This window comes from Mercenaria mercenaria, chromosome 19 (assembly GCF_021730395.1).
Source record: "Mercenaria mercenaria strain notata chromosome 19, MADL_Memer_1, whole genome shotgun sequence".
Lineage (NCBI taxonomy): Eukaryota > Metazoa > Mollusca > Bivalvia > Venerida > Veneridae > Mercenaria > Mercenaria mercenaria.
The window spans coordinates 3,235,237-3,252,275 of NC_069379.1; the positions used below are offsets into that span (position 1 = coordinate 3,235,237).

General features: G+C 39.8%; 1 protein-coding gene across 2 annotated transcripts in view; it reads right to left on the reverse strand.

The window, feature by feature from the left end:
- Positions 1–17,034, reverse strand: part of LOC128551272 (uncharacterized) — a 48,795-nt gene extending 31,761 nt beyond the window's left edge. Inside the window, exons 1-6 of one of the 2 annotated variants that reach the window (XM_053532038.1) lie at positions 16,924–17,034; positions 15,780–15,885; positions 13,590–13,673; positions 11,197–11,274; positions 8,444–8,598; positions 5,640–5,743 (exon numbers count right to left, since the gene is read on the reverse strand). In XM_053532038.1, the coding sequence (XP_053388013.1) occupies positions 5,640–5,743; positions 8,444–8,598; positions 11,197–11,274; positions 13,590–13,673; positions 15,780–15,870 (512 nt within the window). In that variant the 5' untranslated portion in view covers positions 15,871–15,885; positions 16,924–17,034. The remainder of the gene's footprint in view (positions 1–5,639; positions 5,744–8,443; positions 8,599–11,196; positions 11,275–13,589; positions 13,674–15,779; positions 15,886–16,923) is intronic. The other variant, XM_053532039.1, reaches the window with a different exon arrangement.
- Between the last annotated feature and the right edge of the window lie 5 nt (positions 17,035–17,039).

Consider the following 17,039-nt stretch of genomic DNA (forward strand, 5'->3'; position numbering starts at 1 on the left):
AAATTGACAAGTCAGTTCTTTCCCCCCAGCAAGTACTTGACCTGTCTGGGGGGGGGGGGGGGGGGGGGAAGAAATTAACCAGTCAGTTCTTTCCCCCCTAGCCAGTACTTGACCTGTCGGGTGGGGAAATGAATTTGACCATTCAGTTCTTTCCCCCCTAGCCAGTACTTGACGTATCAGGAGGGAGAAAAAATAGACAAGTTAGTTATTTCCCCCCAGCTAGTACTTGACCTGTCAGGTGGGGGAAGAAATTGACCAGTCAGTTCTTTCCCCACTAGCCAGTACTTGACCTGTCAGGTGGGGGAAGAAATTGACCGGTCAGTTCTTTCCCCCCTAGCCAGTGGTTGACCTGTCAGGTGGGGGAAGAAATTGACTAGTCAGTTCTTTCCCCCCTAGCCAGTGGTTGACCTGTCAGGTGGGGGAAGAAATTGACTAGTCAGTTCTTTCCCCCCTATCCAGTACTTGACCTGTCAGGTGGGGGAAGAAACTGACCGGTCAGTTCTTTCCCCCTAGCCAGAACTTGACCTGTCAGGTGGGAAGAAAAAATTGACCAGTCAGTTCTTTCCCCCCTATCATATACTTGACCTGTCAGGTGGGGGAAGTAATTTACCGGTGAGTTCTTTCCCCTCTAGGCAGTACTTGCTCTATTTGGTGGGAGAAGAAATTGACTGGTCAGTTCTTTCCCCCCAGCAAGTACTTGACCTGTCAGGTGGGGGAAGAAATTAACCAGTTAGTTCTTCCCCCCCTAGCCAGTACTTGACCTGTCGTAGGGGAAATGAATTTGACCAGTCAGTTCTTTCCCCCCTAGCCAGTACTTGACCTATCAGGAGGGAGAAAAAATAGACAAGTTAGTTATTTCCCCCCTAGCCAGTACTTGACCTGTCAGGTAGGGGAAGAAATTGACCAGTCAGTTCTTTCCCCCATAGCCAGTACTTGTTTTGTCAGGTGGGGGAAGAAATTGACCAATCAGTTCTTTCCCCCCTAGCCAGTTCTTGACCTGTTGGTTGGGGAGAAGAAACTGACCAGTCAGTTCTTTCCCCCCTAGCCAGTGCTTGACCTGTCAGGTGGGGGAAGAAATTGACTAGTCAGTTCTTTCCCCCCTATCCAGTACTTGACCTGTCAGGTGGGGGAAGAAATTGACCTGTCAGTTCTTTCCCCCTAGCCAGAACTTGACCTTTCAGGTGGGAAGAAAAAATTGACCAGTCAGTTATTTCCCCCCTATCATATACTTGACCTGTCAGGTTGGAGAAGAAATTTATCGGTCAGTTCTTTCCCCTCTAGGCAGTACTTGCTAGGGGGGAAAGAACTGACTGGTCAATTTCTTCCCCACCTGACAAAGCAAGTACTGGCTTGCGGGGAAAGAACTGACCGGTCAATTTCTTCTCCCCACCCGACAGGTCAAGCACTGGCTAGGGGGGAAAGAACTGACCAGACATTTTCTTTGCCCACCTAACAGAGCAAGTACTGGCTAGAGGGGGAAGAAATTGACAAGTCAGTTCTTTCCCCCCAGCAAGTACTTGACCTGTCTGGGGGGGGGGGGGAGGGGGGGGGGGGAAGAAATTAACCAGTCAGTTCTTTCCCCCCTAGCCAGTACTTGACCTGTCGGGTGGGGAAATGAATTTGACCATTCAGTTCTTTCCCCCCTAGCCAGTACTTGACGTATCAGGAGGGAGAAAAAATAGACAAGTTAGTTATTTCCCCCCAGCTAGTACTTGACCTGTCAGGTGGGGGAAGAAATTGACCAGTCAGTTCTTTCCCCACTAGCCAGTACTTGCTTTGTCAGGTGGGGGAAGAAATTGACCGGTCAGTTCTTTCCCCCCTAGCCAGTTCTTGACCCGTCAGGTTGGGAGAAGAAATTGACCAGTCAGTTCTTTCCCCCCTAGCCTGTGCTTGACCTGTCAGGTAGGGGAAGAAATTGACTAGTCAGTTCTTTCCCCCCTAGCCAGTACTTGACCTGTCAGGTGGGGGAAGAAATTGACCGGTCAGTTCTTTCCCCCCTAGCCAGTGGTTGACCTGTCAGGTGGGGGAAGAAATTGACTAGTCAGTTCTTTCCCCCCTATCCAGTACTTGACCTGTCAGGTGGGGGAAGAAATTGACCTGTCAGTTCTTCCCCCCTAGCCAGAACTTGACCTTTCAGGTGGGAAGAAAAAATTGACCAGTCAGTTCTTTCCCCCCTAGCATATACTTGACCTGTCAGGTGGGGGAAGAAATTTACAGGTCAGTTCTTTCCCCTCTAGGCAGTACTTGCTAGGGGGGAAAGAACTGACTGGTCAATTTCTACCCCACCTGACAAAGCAAGTACTGGCTAGCGGGGAAAGAACTGACCGGTCAATTTCTTCTCCCCACCCGACAGGTCAAGTACTGGCTAGGGGGGAAAGAACTGACCAGACATTTTCTTCGCCCACCTAACAGAGCAAGTACTGGCTAGAGGGGGAAGAAATTGACCAGTCAGTTCTTTCCCCCCAGCAAGTACTTGACCTGTCAGGGGGGGGGAAGAAATTAACCAGTCAGTTCTTGCCCCCCTAGCTAGTACTTGACCTGTCGGGTGGGGAAATGAATTTGACCAGTCAGTTCTTTCCCCCTAGCCAGTACTTGACGTATCAGGAGGGAGAAAAAATAGACAAGTTAGTTATTTCCCCCCAGCTAGTACTTGACCTGTCAGGTGGGGGAAGAAATTGACCAGTCAGTTCTTTCCCCACTAGCCAGTACTTGCTTTGTCAGGTGGGGGAAGAAATTGACCTGTCAGTTCTTTCCCCCCTATCATATGATAAATATAATGCTAGGGGAGAAAGAACTGACTAGTCAATTTCTTCCCCCACCTGACAGGTCAAGTACTGGCTAGGGGGGAAAGAACTGACTAGTCAATTTCTTCCCCCACCTGACAGGTCAAGTATATGCTAGGGGGGAAAGAACTGACCGGTCAATTTCTTCCCCCACCTGATATGTCAAGTATATGTTAGGGGGAAAGAACTGACTGGTCAATTTCTTCCCCCACCTGACAGGTCAAGTACTGGCTTGGGGGGAAAGAACTGATTAGTCAATTTCTTCCCCTACCTGACAGTTCAAATATAATGCTAGGGGAGAAAGAACTGACCGGTCATTATTTCCCCCAACCTGATAGATCAGGTATATGCTACAAATGTAGGGGGGAAAGAACTGACTAGTCAATTTCTTCTCCCCACCTGACAGGTCAAGTACTGGCTAGGGGGGGAAAGAACTGACCAGTCAATTTCTTCCCCCACCTGATAGGTCAAGTATATGCAAGGGGGGAAAGAACTGACTAGTCAATTTCTTCCCCCACCTGATAGGAGAAATATATGCTAGGGAGGAAAGAACTGACTGGTCAATTTCTTCCCCCACCTGATAGGTCAAGTATATACAAGGGGGGAAAGAACTGACCGGTCAATTTCTTCTCCCCACCTGAAAGGTCAAGTATATGCAAGGGGGGAAAAACTGACTAGTCAATTTCTTCCCCCACCTGATAGGTGAAATATATGCTAGGGAGGAAAGAACTGACTGGTCAATTTCTTCCCCCACCTGATAGGTCAAGTATATGCTAGGAGGGAAAGAACTGACCGGTCAATTTCTTCTCCCCACCCGACAGGTCAAGTACTGGCTAGCGGGGGGAAAGAACTGATCGGTCAATTTCTTCCCCCAACTGATAGGTCAAGTATATGCAAGGGGGAAAGAACTGACTAGTCAATTTCTTCCCCCACCTGATAGGTGAAATATATGCTAGCGGGGAAAGAACTGACTAGTCAATTTCTTCCCCCACCTGATAGGTGAAATATATGCTAGCGGGGAAAGAACTGATTGGTCAATTTCTTCCCCCATCTGATAGGCCAAGTATATGCTAGGAGGGAAAGAACTGACTGGTCAATTTATTCCGCCACCTGATAGGTCAAGTATATGCTAGGAGGGAAAGAACTGACCGGTCAATTTCTTCTCCCCACCCGACAGGTCAAGCACTGGCTAGGGGGAGAAAGAACCGAACGGCCAATTTCTTCCCCCACCTGACAGGTCAAGTACTGTCTAGGGGGGAAAGAACTGACCGGTCAGTTTCTTCCCCCACCTGATAGGTCAAGTATATGCAAGGGGGGAAAGAACTGACTAGTCAATTTCTTCCCCCACCTATATGCTAGGGGGGAAAGAACTGACTGGTCAATTTCTTCCCCCACCTGATAGGTGAAATATACGCTAGGGGGGAAATAAGTGACTGGTCAATTTTTTCCCCCACCTGACAGGTCAAGTATATGCAAGGGAGAAAGAACTGACCAGTCAATTTCTTCCCCGCACCTGACAGATATTAAATAGTAATGGCAATCAAACAGAAGTTAAAAAATTTGATTTGACAAAAAAAACATTGATTAAAGTTTCAAAAAAAAACATACAGGTTTATTCAAATGAAAAACAGTACCTGTTTCATCTGAAATTTATATGGAAAATGAATAGACACTTGTGTCCCAAATAACAATACCGAAATAATCCAGTACTTGAAGGGTTAGGGGGAAAGAACTGACTAGTCAGTTTTTTCCCTGGGGAAAAATCTGACTAACTAGTCAGTTTCTTTCCCTATCAGAAAACTTATTCCAAGGGGGGAAAAAACTGACTAGGGGGGAAAGAAACTCATTAGTCAGTTTTTTCCCCGGGGTTAAGAATTGACTAGTCAGTTTTTTCCCCGGGGAAAGAACTGACTGGGGGAGAAACTTGGCTGTTACACCGTCTTGTCCACCCTGAGGAAGTCGAAACATTGATATTATAATAAAATTATTGAAACCTGACCCGTCTTGTCTGTGTGTTCCATGTACATTATTCTTTTTATAAACTTAAACTTAACAAAGTTTGCAAAACATGCACCCCGCCCTACATGGCCTGTCTAAACTTTGGGTACATAATTTTGTAAGCTGTGACCTTGACCTTTGGGCAAATTATTTTCTGACCTTTGCTACTGACCTTAAAAACAATTGGGATCATCTACTGACCACATGCAATCTTTCTATGAAGTTTGACAACTGTAGGCCCAAGCATTTTTTAGACATCGTGTGGGATGTTTTTTAGTCTAGAGGCTACTGTAACCTTGACCTTTGATCTACTAACACCCAAAACAATCAACCCCTCTTCTTGAAAGGGGTCAATGTAACCCTGACCTTTGACCTACTAACACCCAAAACAATCAACCCATTTTCTTGGAAGGGGTTACTGTAGCCTTGACCTTCAACCTACTAACACCAAAACCAATAAACCCCTCTTCTTGGAAGGGGTCACTGTAACCTTGACCACTGACCCAACCAAACTCCAAACCCCACTTCTTGGAATGTGTGGGGGACGGAGGGGTTGGAAGCATAAAAATACTTAATGATATATTCGAAATGATTGATAAAGAGCACACACAGTTTTATAAATTGAGCCGCATCATGAGAAAACCAACACAGTGCGTTTGCGACCAGCATGGATCCAGACCAGCAGCATCTACGCAGTCTGGATCCATACTGTTCGCTTTCAAAACCTCTTGGAATTAGAGAAACCATTAGCAAACAGTATGGATCCTGACCAGATTGTCTGGATCCATGCTATCCGCAAATGCACTATGTTGGTTTCCTCATGGTGCAGCTCATTTATAAATTGAAGTATTTACTCACAGGTCACTTTGTTTCTTCACACATTTTCTCTTGACAGCTACATTTTCTATCAGCGGTGATGCAGGAATAATGCGTATTTGTTTCAACCCAATTTCTCTATCAATCTGTAAAGTAAACTAATTGTCTGTATTTGTTTCAACCCAATCTCTCTATTAGTCTGTGAAGTAAACTATGTCTGTATTTGTTTCAACCCAATCTCTCTATCAATCTGTGAAGTAAACTAAGTCTGTATTTGTTTCAACCCAATCTCTCTATCAATCTGGAAAGTAAACTAAGTCTGTATTTGTTTCAACCCAATCTCTCTGTCAATCTGTAAAGTAAACTAAAAACAAAGACAAATATCAAAGTCTGTATTTGTTTCAACCCAATATCTCTATCAATCTGTAAACTAAGTCTGTATTTGTTTCAACCCAATCTCTCTATCAATCTGTAAACTAAGTCTGTATTTGTTTCAACCCAATCTCTCTATCAAACTGTAAACTAAGTCTGTATTTGTTTCAAACCAATCTTTGTATCAGTCTGTAAAATAAACTATGTCTGTAATCTCTCTATCAATCTGTAAAGTAAACTAAGTCTGTATTTGTTTCAACCTAATCTCTCTATCAATCTGTAAACTAAGTCTGTATTTGTTTTAACCCAATCTCTCTATCAGTCTGTAGTTGTTTCAACCCGATCTATCTATCAATCTGTAAAGTAAACTAAGTCTGTATTTGTTTCAAACCAATCTCTCTATCAATCTGTAAAGTAAACTAAGTCTGTACTTGTTTCAACCCAATCTCTCTATCAATCTGTTAAGTTAACTATGTTCATATTTGTTTCAACCCAATCTCTCTATCAATGTGTAAACTAAGTCTGTATTTGTTTCAACCCAATCTCTCTATCAATCTGTAAAGTTAACTATGTCTGTACTGTTTCAACCCACTCTCTCTATTAATCTGTAAGGTACACTAAGTCTGTATTTGTTTCAACCAAATCTCTCTATCAATCTGCAAGGTAAACTAAGTCTGTATTATTTCAACCAAATCTCTCTATTGATCTGTAAAGTAAACTAAGTCTGTGTTTGTTTCAACCCCATCTCTCTATCAATCTGTAAAGTAAACTATGTCTTTATTTGTTTCAACCCAATCTCTCTATGAATCTGTAAAGTTAAATATGTCCGTATTTGTTTCAACCCAATCTCTCTATCAATATGTAAACTAAGTCTGTATTTGTTTCAACCCAATCTCTCTATCAATCTGTTAAGTTAACTATGTCTGTATTTGTTTCAACCCAATCTCTCTATCAATCTGTAAAGTTAACTAAGTCTGTATTTGTTTCAACCCAATCTCTCTATCACTCTGTAAAGTTAACTATGTCTGTATTGTTTCAACCTAATCTCTCTATCAATCTGTAAGGTAAACTAAGTCTGTATTTGTTTCAACCCAATCTCTCTATCAATCTGTAAGGTAAACTATGTCTGTATTTGTTTCAACCCAATCTCTCTATCAATCTGTAAAGTAAACTATGTCTGTATTTGTTTCAACCCAATCTCTCTATCAATCTGTAAAGTAAACTATGTCTGTATTTGTTTCAACCCAATCTCTCTATCAATCTGTAAACTAAGTCTGTATTTGTTTTCAACCCAATCTCTCTATCAATCTGTAAACTAAGTCTGTATTTGTTTCAACCCAATCTCTCTATCAATCTGTAAAGTTAACTATGTCTGTATTGTTTCATTTTACCCACTCTCTCTATTAATCTGTAAGGTAAACTAAGTCTGTATTTGTTTCAACCAAATCTCTCTATCAATCTGCAAGGTAAACTAAGTCTGTATTGTTTCAACCCAGGGTTTTTTCTTGCTGTTTTGGGAACATAGCCTATACCCCCAAAATTGGGAATATTGACGTGTATGTGTTCCAGATTGGGAAATATTTAGTCCCATAGGATATAGTAAGGATGTGTTAAGCACTTTCTCATACACTTGTTTCACATTGTACAACCTCTTTAACATACTGCCATTACAAAATTGTCCATAATTTGGTCAATGTTTGTGCAATTTTGATGATTTGTTTTTTTCAGAATGTAGATTGGGAATTTTTGCACTCATTTTGGGAAAAAAACATACTTTTTGGCACTGGGAATATAGCCCAATAACGGCTATAAAAACGGCCGAAAAAAAACCCTGCAACCCAATCTCTATTGATCTGTAAAGTAAACTAAGTCTGTATTTCTTTCAACCCAATCTCTCTATCAATCTTTGAAGTAAACTATCTCTGTATTTGATTCAACCAAATCTCACTATAAATCTGCAAAGTAAACTATGTCTGTATTTCTTTCAACACAGGATGACAGCCAAAGTTCATGACATTTCTGACATCGTGAAATCTGATGATTTTCGAAAGGATGGAACAGAAAATTTTTTGTATTTATGACCACTTCATAACCTGTATAAACAAGCTTTAGTGTTGTTTTTTTTTATTTGCTCTAAATACATGTCATTGTGCATTTTATGGCTGGTGTTAATCAACAATAAACAAAACATGATGAGCAAGCAAACGATTGCAGGATTCCAGTCTGTACTGTAAGTAGTTTTTGTTAATTTTACAATATGTGTGTCCATTAAAGCATGGAAATAAAGGGTAGTTGGCTCTCACGCTTGATAGGGATTTCCTTGACAGGGTATATCCTGTATCCTGTCACCAACAAGCAGTGTAACAAATAATGCTCACTGGAATACTGTTACACTTACCACAAAAAAATAGTTCCCCACAAAAAATAGTCCCCTACAAACATTAAAACATTCACTGGAATATTGTTACACTTACCACAGATACTCTCTTTCTCTTAAGAGCTAATTTCTCAAGTTTTTCATCCCAGATCTTTTCATTTCGAAGTTTCTGTTTTTCTTCTACATCATCTGCTTCCTCCGGTCTGTCTTGTTTACATTTTCCAATAAACATTCTGACAGTTTTTGTGTCACCTGATAAAGAAAAGATATTTTTTTTAACTCTATAAATGGTGATGAAAGCTCAATAAAGATATTATTTAATTACTCTGGAGTCAAATTCCTGGAAAGTCTAGTACTGGTGTCATATGACAAGGTGGAGTTTGACCCCAATCGGGATCAATCAGCGATTTTTTTTGTCACTTTGGGAAAAGGTTCGATACCGACTGAATTGGGAAAATTGCGGCATATGCCTGTACTGTATTCTTGCAAGCAATCTTTATTATCTGCATACTAGTAAAAATTTCTTTTGCATGAACAAGTCAATAAAATAACAAACCATTAGACAATTTGACCAGTGTTCTTTACCCTTTTGGGTTTTTACTGCTTGGAAATTGGGAAAAATTGTAATTTTTTGAACTGGGAAAAGGTCCTTTTACTGGTACTTCATAAAGAAGGAAAAAATCACTGTCAATACAACCTCTGAGCTGAGCAGCTGATTATCTAACTGCTAGACTACCACAAGTTTTTGAGTACTGTGAAATCATTTTTATTCGCGTAGGACGAATTTTTGCGTATTTCGAGCTAGGGCCGATGCGCGAATTTAAGGCTGCGCTATTATTATTTTTTGATTTTATTTTTTCATTTCTAAAATTGAAAATGCGTGAATTAAAGCCAGCACGAAACAGTCCTTTTTCACTTTTGCGCAAAATTTCATGCCAGCGAATTTTAATGATTTCACAGTACATGCATGCAAGTACTGCAAACATCTGACAACTTCTTCACTTTTGTTTCGTTTTGTTTTTGTTTGGGTTTAATGATGGACCAACACAATTATAGGTCTTACGGCACCTTTCCAGCTTCGATGGTGGCACAAGACCCCCAGTTGCTCCTCCAGGCATTATTTCCCTGGGTAGAACTTCTTATCTTCCATAAGCCTGCCGAATGGCTTCCTCACGTGGAAAATTCAATAGCACAAGTGAAATATGAAATTGTGACCATCAGTATTCACTTGAAACCAGAATCAACATCAACTAGAGCTGCTTTTGAGAAAAGCGCATGTCTCCCACAACTGCCTAATCATCTAGATTGGCATTTCTTCTCCATTATGTATCCGAGTCAACCATATCACTGGCATCAGTAACTTTGGTAATTCAAGGGCCATAATTCCGATGTGCCTGGGCTGATTTGGCTGGTTATTTAACTTGGTCGAGGACTTATTAGCAAACACAATTTGTTTAAGTTTGCTGAAGATTGGATCAGAAATGTTCAACTCAGAGTGCGGACAAGATTTGTAACAGACAGACAGACACACATACAGGCTGACAGGAGTAAATCAATATGTCTCCAACCACAGTGGTGTGGGGACATAATTTCCCTAGATTAACAGTTCCATGTTGTTAGTACAGAGTTCATCAAAGAAGCTCCAGTAAAGATGGCTCTATAAATGGAAAAAGTTTTCTACTCAAAGACCCATAAATCTGAAGCTTGACTATTCAATAATTTTAAAGTTTAAATAAAGCAATAGCTTTCACTATTAGTGACAAATGCCCCCAAAGCGTGCCCAAGAATGCTGCAGTAGTCTGTGCAAAATATGCCAGAATAGTTTAGGTGTCAACAATAAGCCGTAAGTTATAATGACACTTGAAAATGTGCAAGTATTTCGAAACAAAAATAATGACTGCATGCAAAAAACCAATATGTCAAATAGTGATCTTGACCTTGACCCAAGAGATCCGGAGGATTAGATTAGGATTAGATGAACATTAAATTTTGTGCAAACTTATTTCAAAATCCCTCCATGTGCCAAAAAGATATGGACCGTACACGAACAAAAATCACACACCATTTTGTGACTTTGACCTGAGAGACCCGGGTCATAAGCATGACACACCTTCTCAATATGGTGAACGTATCATATTATTTTCAAATCTCCCTATAAATGCTGAAGTTATAGCCGGGCAAGAATTTACATGGACACACACATGCACACACACACACACATGGACGGACAGTGCATTTTAATGTGCCCACCTTCCGGGACATAAAAAACCAAAGATTTAAACAAGCACAAATGGAGTATTACAATTTTGAACCATAGAACTTTTCCTTCTTATGTTATTCCTTATCCGGCTCAATTTCTGAAATAAACTTGCCCATCTTTCAATTTGGGCAGTACCATTAACTGTTAAAAGGGATGTTTACCAAAAAGATACTGACTGAATGGCGAACAGTGTACATTTTTATCAGACTGCAAAAATAGAGTTATGGAACCTGCACAGTATATGTCAGATCATCACAGTGAACAGATGTGTGAAATTTCAGTCCGGTCTTCTAACGGTACACCCGCTAACATACAAAAACTTAACCAAATCAGAACTTGAATGCAACAGACAAACTGATGAGTACATTAACGCCACCTACTTTTTTTTTAAAATTACTGAGCAATAAAGTAGTCACCCAAATTAAAAAAGACTGTAAAAAAAATAAAAGAACACTTTAACCCACTACAGGACCTGTACTCTCTAACATAAAATACTTTTGTTACTGATACATCCTGATAGTACACTTCTTTTTATTCGAACTATTTTTCAATTTCTCCAAAGAAAGGGAAGTTTTCTCTCTCCACCTCACCTACACCTCTCTTCATAGCACTTTTCTTTCTCTCCACACCACTTTTCTTTCTCTCCAAACTAACTGAAGACTTATCAACTGAAAGAATAAAAATTCTGTGACTAGTAACAGTACATTACTGTGAAATCATTTAATTTCGTGGGCATGAAATTTCATGGTTTTGGTCAAAACAGCAATTTCGTGGGGATATGAATTCGTGGGATTTTAACTTTCAAACATAAAATGAACGGGAATTTTACATGTTCGTTGGGATTTAATTTCGTGGATTGACTCAACCACGAAATCCACGAAAATTAGTCCCCCACTAATATTAATGATTTCACAGTATTCTCAAAACATGAATCAAGACTTATCTATCCTATAATATATTTAGGATGGCATGAAACCAGACATTGTGTATTCTAACACTTTTAAGATTTCATTTTATATAAACAAAGAAGGATTTTACCATGTATTGTCTTGTCGATTAAAACATGTTTAAAATAATGACCTACTTTTGGCTATTCTATTAACTACTGTATCATTTTGTCTAATTTGAACCCGCCCTTTAACATGATGCCCACTGGCATCTAGTTATTTTCTAAACCCTAAAACCCTAACTATGACCTTGATCTCTGAGACTGTAACCTGGGGTCTGTCTCACCGAGTTATACAATTGTGCCAAATATAAACAAGATTCTTCAATGCATGTCAAAGCTATGGGCTGGACAAGATCTGATGTGAACGTTGACTTCCAACTGTGACCCTGAGCTTTAAAATAAGAGCCTGGGATTTGCGAAAGACACTCCATCTCACTGAGATTAACATTCATGGGACAAAGAATAGATACCAGACAAATGATTCCTCTCGAAATAAAATATTTAACAAGAGGGACATGAAGGCCCTGTATCGCTCACCTGACCTATTGACCTAAAGATCATCAAGATTAACATTCTGACCAAATTTCATTAAGATATAGTCATAAATGTGGCCTCTAGTGTTAACAAGCTTTTCCTTTGATTTCACCTAGTGACCTAGTTTTTGACCCAGATTCAAACTTGACCTAAAGATCAACAAGATTAACATTCTGATTAAGTTTCATGAAGATATAGTCATAAATGTGGCTTCTAGAGTGTTAACAAGCTTTTCCTTTGATTTCACCCAGTGACCTAGTTTTTGACCCAATTTGACCCAGATTTGAATGTGACCTATAGATCAACAAGTTTAAAATTCTGATAAAGTTTTCTTAAGATATGATCATAATTTTGGCCTCTACAGTGTTAACTAGCTTTTTCTTCGATTTGACCTGGTGACCTAGTTTTTGACCCCATATGACCCGGATTACAACTTGACCTAAAGATGATCAATGTTCACATTCTTACTAAGTTTCAAGAAGATACAGTCTTGAATGTGGCCTCTATGGTGTTAACAAGCTTTTCCTTTGATTTGACTTGGTGATCTAGTTTTTGACCCAACCTGACCCAGATTTAATCTTGACCTAAAGATCTTCAAGATTAACATTCTGACCAAGTTTCATTAAGATATGATCATAAATGTGGTCTCTAGTGTTAACTAGCTTTTCCTTTGATTTGACCTCGTGACCTAGATTTTGATCCTACATGACCCAGATTCAAACTGGACCTTGAGACCATCAAGATTAACATTCTGACCAAGTTTCATGAAGTTACAGTCAAAAATGTGGCCTCTACAGTGTTAAGAAGCTTTTCCTTTGATTTGACCTAGTGACCTAGTTTATGATCCCAGATGACCCAATATCAAATTTGTCCAAGATTTTATTGAGGGTAACATTCTGACTAAGTTTCATTAAGATTAGGCCAAAATTGTGATCTCTAGAGTGTTAACAAGCTTTTCCTTTGATTTGACCTAGTGACCTTATTTTTGACCCCAGACAACCCAATATCAAACTCGTCCAAGAGTTTATTAAGAGTAACATTCTGACCAAGTTTCATTAAGATCGGGGCAAAAGTGTGACCTCTAGAGTGTTAACAAGCTTTTCCTTTGATTTGACCTGGTGACCTAGTTTTTGACCCCAGATGACCCAATATCAAAATCATCCAAGATTTTATTAATAGTAACATTCTGACCAAGTTTCATTAAGATTGGGCCAAAATTGTGACCTCTAGAGTGTTAACAGTCAAATTGTTGACGATGCCGACGCCGACGGACGACAGACACAGGGCGATCACAAAAGCTCACCTTTGAGCACTTCATGCTCAGGTGATCTAAAAACCATCTGTTGGCATGATTTTGGGAAATCTTGCCTTGCATTTTGGGAAATATCTCTGCCACAGTTGGGAAAGAATAGTACATTTTTGGATTGGGTAGAGGCCTCATATAGACATCTGTTATATATGGATAAAAAGCCCTGAATTGCATACTAGTATATCACTTACCTTTCACCAAGGATTTAGACGACTTCGCAGACTTGACCCTACTTATAACATCTGTGAGTTTGGTTAAAGGTTTCTGTGGCGAAACTGAAATATACAAAAACCTTTCATCATTACTGAGGGAACAATAATACACATAATTGAGCCGTGCCATGAGAAAACCAACATAATGGCATCCGCGCAGTCTGGTCAGGATCCATGCTGTTCGCTTTTAAAGCCTATTGGAATTGGTGAAACTGTTAGCAAACAGCATGGATCCTGACCAGACTGCACGGATGCGCAGGCTGGTCTGGATCCATGCTGGTCGCAAACCCACTATGTTGGTTTTCTCATGGCACGGCTCAATTATAACATGATTTTTTTTCCAAGGGCTGCACTTATTTAATATCAAAACTTTTAGCACAATATACTTTAAAACACAAGGCAATGTGCTGTTATTTTTTTCTAAGCTGAAGATATTTATGAAAATTACTTTCAGTTTGATTTGGGCACAATTTTCCCCTTATTTTAGTCGTAAAATGCAATTTTCCCTTCCAAACAGGGCTTTTTTCCCATCAAACAGAAAAAACTTTAACTTGTTAACAATCAAATGAAATATTTCTCTCCTGACTAAATAAGAGACCTCAAAATCTTGTCTGATTCAGACAAGCTACTTTGGAATCTCAGTACTATTGCAGATTCAGACATGCTACTTTGGAACCCCAGCACTATTGCAGATTTAGACATGCTACTTTGGAACCTCAGCACTGCTGAAGATTCAGACATGCTGCTTTGGAACCTCAGCACTGCTGAAGATTCAGACATGCTACTTTGGAACCTCAGCACTACTGAAGATTTAGACATGCTCCTTTGGAACCTCAGCACTGCTGAAGATTCAGACATGCTACTTTGGAACCTCAGCACTACTGAAGATTTAGACATGCTCCTTTGGAACCTCTGCACTGCTGAAGATTCAGACATGCTGCTTTGGAACCTCAGCACTACTGAAGATTTAGAAATGCTACTTTGGAACCTCAGCACTGCTGAAGATTTAGAAATGCTACTTTGGAACCTCAGCACTGCTGAAGATTCAGACATGCTACTTTGGAACCTCAGCACTATCGCAGATTCAGACATACTACTTTGGAACCTCAGCACTTTTGAAGATTCAGACATGCTACTTTGGAACAGCACTATTAAAGATTCAGACATGCTACTTTAGAACCTCAGCACTATTGAAGATTCAGACATGCTACTTTGGAACAACAGCACTATTGGAGATTCAAACATGGTACTTTGGAACCTCAGCACTATTGCAGATTTTGACATGCTACTTTGGAACCTCAGCACTATTGCAGATTCTGACATGCTACTTTGGAACAACAGCACTATTGCTACTTTGAAAAATCAGCACTACTGAAGATTTAGACATGCTGCTTTTGAACCTCAGCATTACTGAAGATTCAGACATGCTGCTTTGAAATATCAGCACTGCTGAAGATTTAGACATGCTCCTTTGGAACCTCAGCACTGCTGAAGATTCAGACATGCTGCTTTGAAAAATCAGCACTACTGAAGATTTAGACATGCTTTTTTGGAACCTCAGCACTCCTGAAGATTCAGACATGCTGCTTTGAAAAATCAGCACTACTGAAGATTTAGAAATGCTCCTTTGGAACCTCAGCACTGCTGAAGGTTCAGACATGCTACTTTGGAACCTTAGCACTATCGCAGATTCAGACATACTACTTTCGAACCTTAGCACAATTGAAGGTTCAGACATGCTGCTTTGGATAAGGATGAAACGACAGAAATTCGCTGTACCATAATAAATTAGTCTGGTGATATGTGTATGGTATCATAGGCCTCTTTCACGATACAGACATTTTACCTTTTTTCACAAAGTGGTGGAAAAAAATTCACAATTTCATGCAGATTCCATGAATTATCGGGGTTTAAGATTTTGTTGTTTACGTTCCAGTAAACTTGAAATTGTAAAAATTTTTATAATTTGGTGACTATTTTCCAATCAAGTAATTTAGCAGTAATGTATCCGGGAAAGTACCTACCGGTAAGTGAAATGGAAAGTACCTAAGTGAAATGGAATTTGTTGAGGAAATATTGATAAACAAGCCAGCTTTAAAAAAATTTAATTGTGTTTCCGGTTTCAAATTAAGATGCTGATGTCGGAAAATACAAAATACAACAACTTACTCTTTTTCCCATCAGCACTTGACTTCCCTTCTTCCGTCTCAGACCCCGCCTTCTTCTGTCGAGATTCTGGTCGACTCTTCATCTCACTCATTTAAATACTACATTTCTGCAAAAGATAAGTGTTCACTTACACTTATCTACAAAACTTGTGCTACTATTAACATACAGGAGTTGTTTTTTTCTCTAACAAATTATTTAACCCTTAGCCTCTGCTGGCTGCAAGTGATTCTCCTTGCGACCAGTGCTGATAAAGATCAGCCTGCATGGATGTGCAGTCTGATCATGGTCTGCACTGTTTGGCATTCATAATCTTTTTGGAGAACGCCCCTTTTTGAACAGTAAATGGTACTGTCCAAATTAAATGATGGTCCATTTTAGAAATTTAGCAGGATAAGGGTTAAAATTATCATTCCACTTTTTTTGCTTTTTATATCAGGCTAGATGAAACAAACATTGGATAGGTCCAGTAAGTTCAATGTCAATGTAAAGTAAATCCTGGGAGAGAAAATACCAAGGTCCCTCCTGGGGCTCGAACCCTGGACCTCGAGATCTGTAGGCGGACACTCTAACCACGTCACTAAAGGGTTAACCCAACAGCAAGGCTGTTGGAAGTGGCCTATCAACCTACTATCACTACACTTCTCCCCCTTTACTTTTCAGAGCTTAAATACCAGCTCTCCAGAATAACACTCCATGCACACCACATGAGTCCGTCAAACACTTCTGACACCATTAAAGTAAATCCTGGTAGAGAAAATACCAAGGTCCCTCCTGGGGCTCAAACCCCGGACCTCTGTAGACGGACACTCTTAACCACGTCGCTAAAGGGTTAACCCAACAGCAAGGCTGTTGGAAGTGGCCTATAAACCTACTATCACTACAAATGTTATGAGAGGCACTGCATGGTTGAAGGACCAGAAAAATAAATTCTGGATATAAACATGATTTGCATATATCATCAGAATCTAATTTTGAACAATATTTCATCTTTTTCCATCCCATACACTGATACATGCTGAGAGAAAAAAAGTGTTGTCAGGTTCATCCAAACAACTACACTTGAAAAAAGAAAATGAAAATTATTTGATAACTGTACGAATAAACATAACAGAATATGTGTAATAAAATTTTATGAAATACAAACCATCACTATACATCATAAGAACAAAATTCACGTTTACTTTCGGTTTGTTTCCCGCGGAAACGTCACAATATAGACTGATTATAGAACTAACATAAATTTCGCCAAATTTCGCTAAC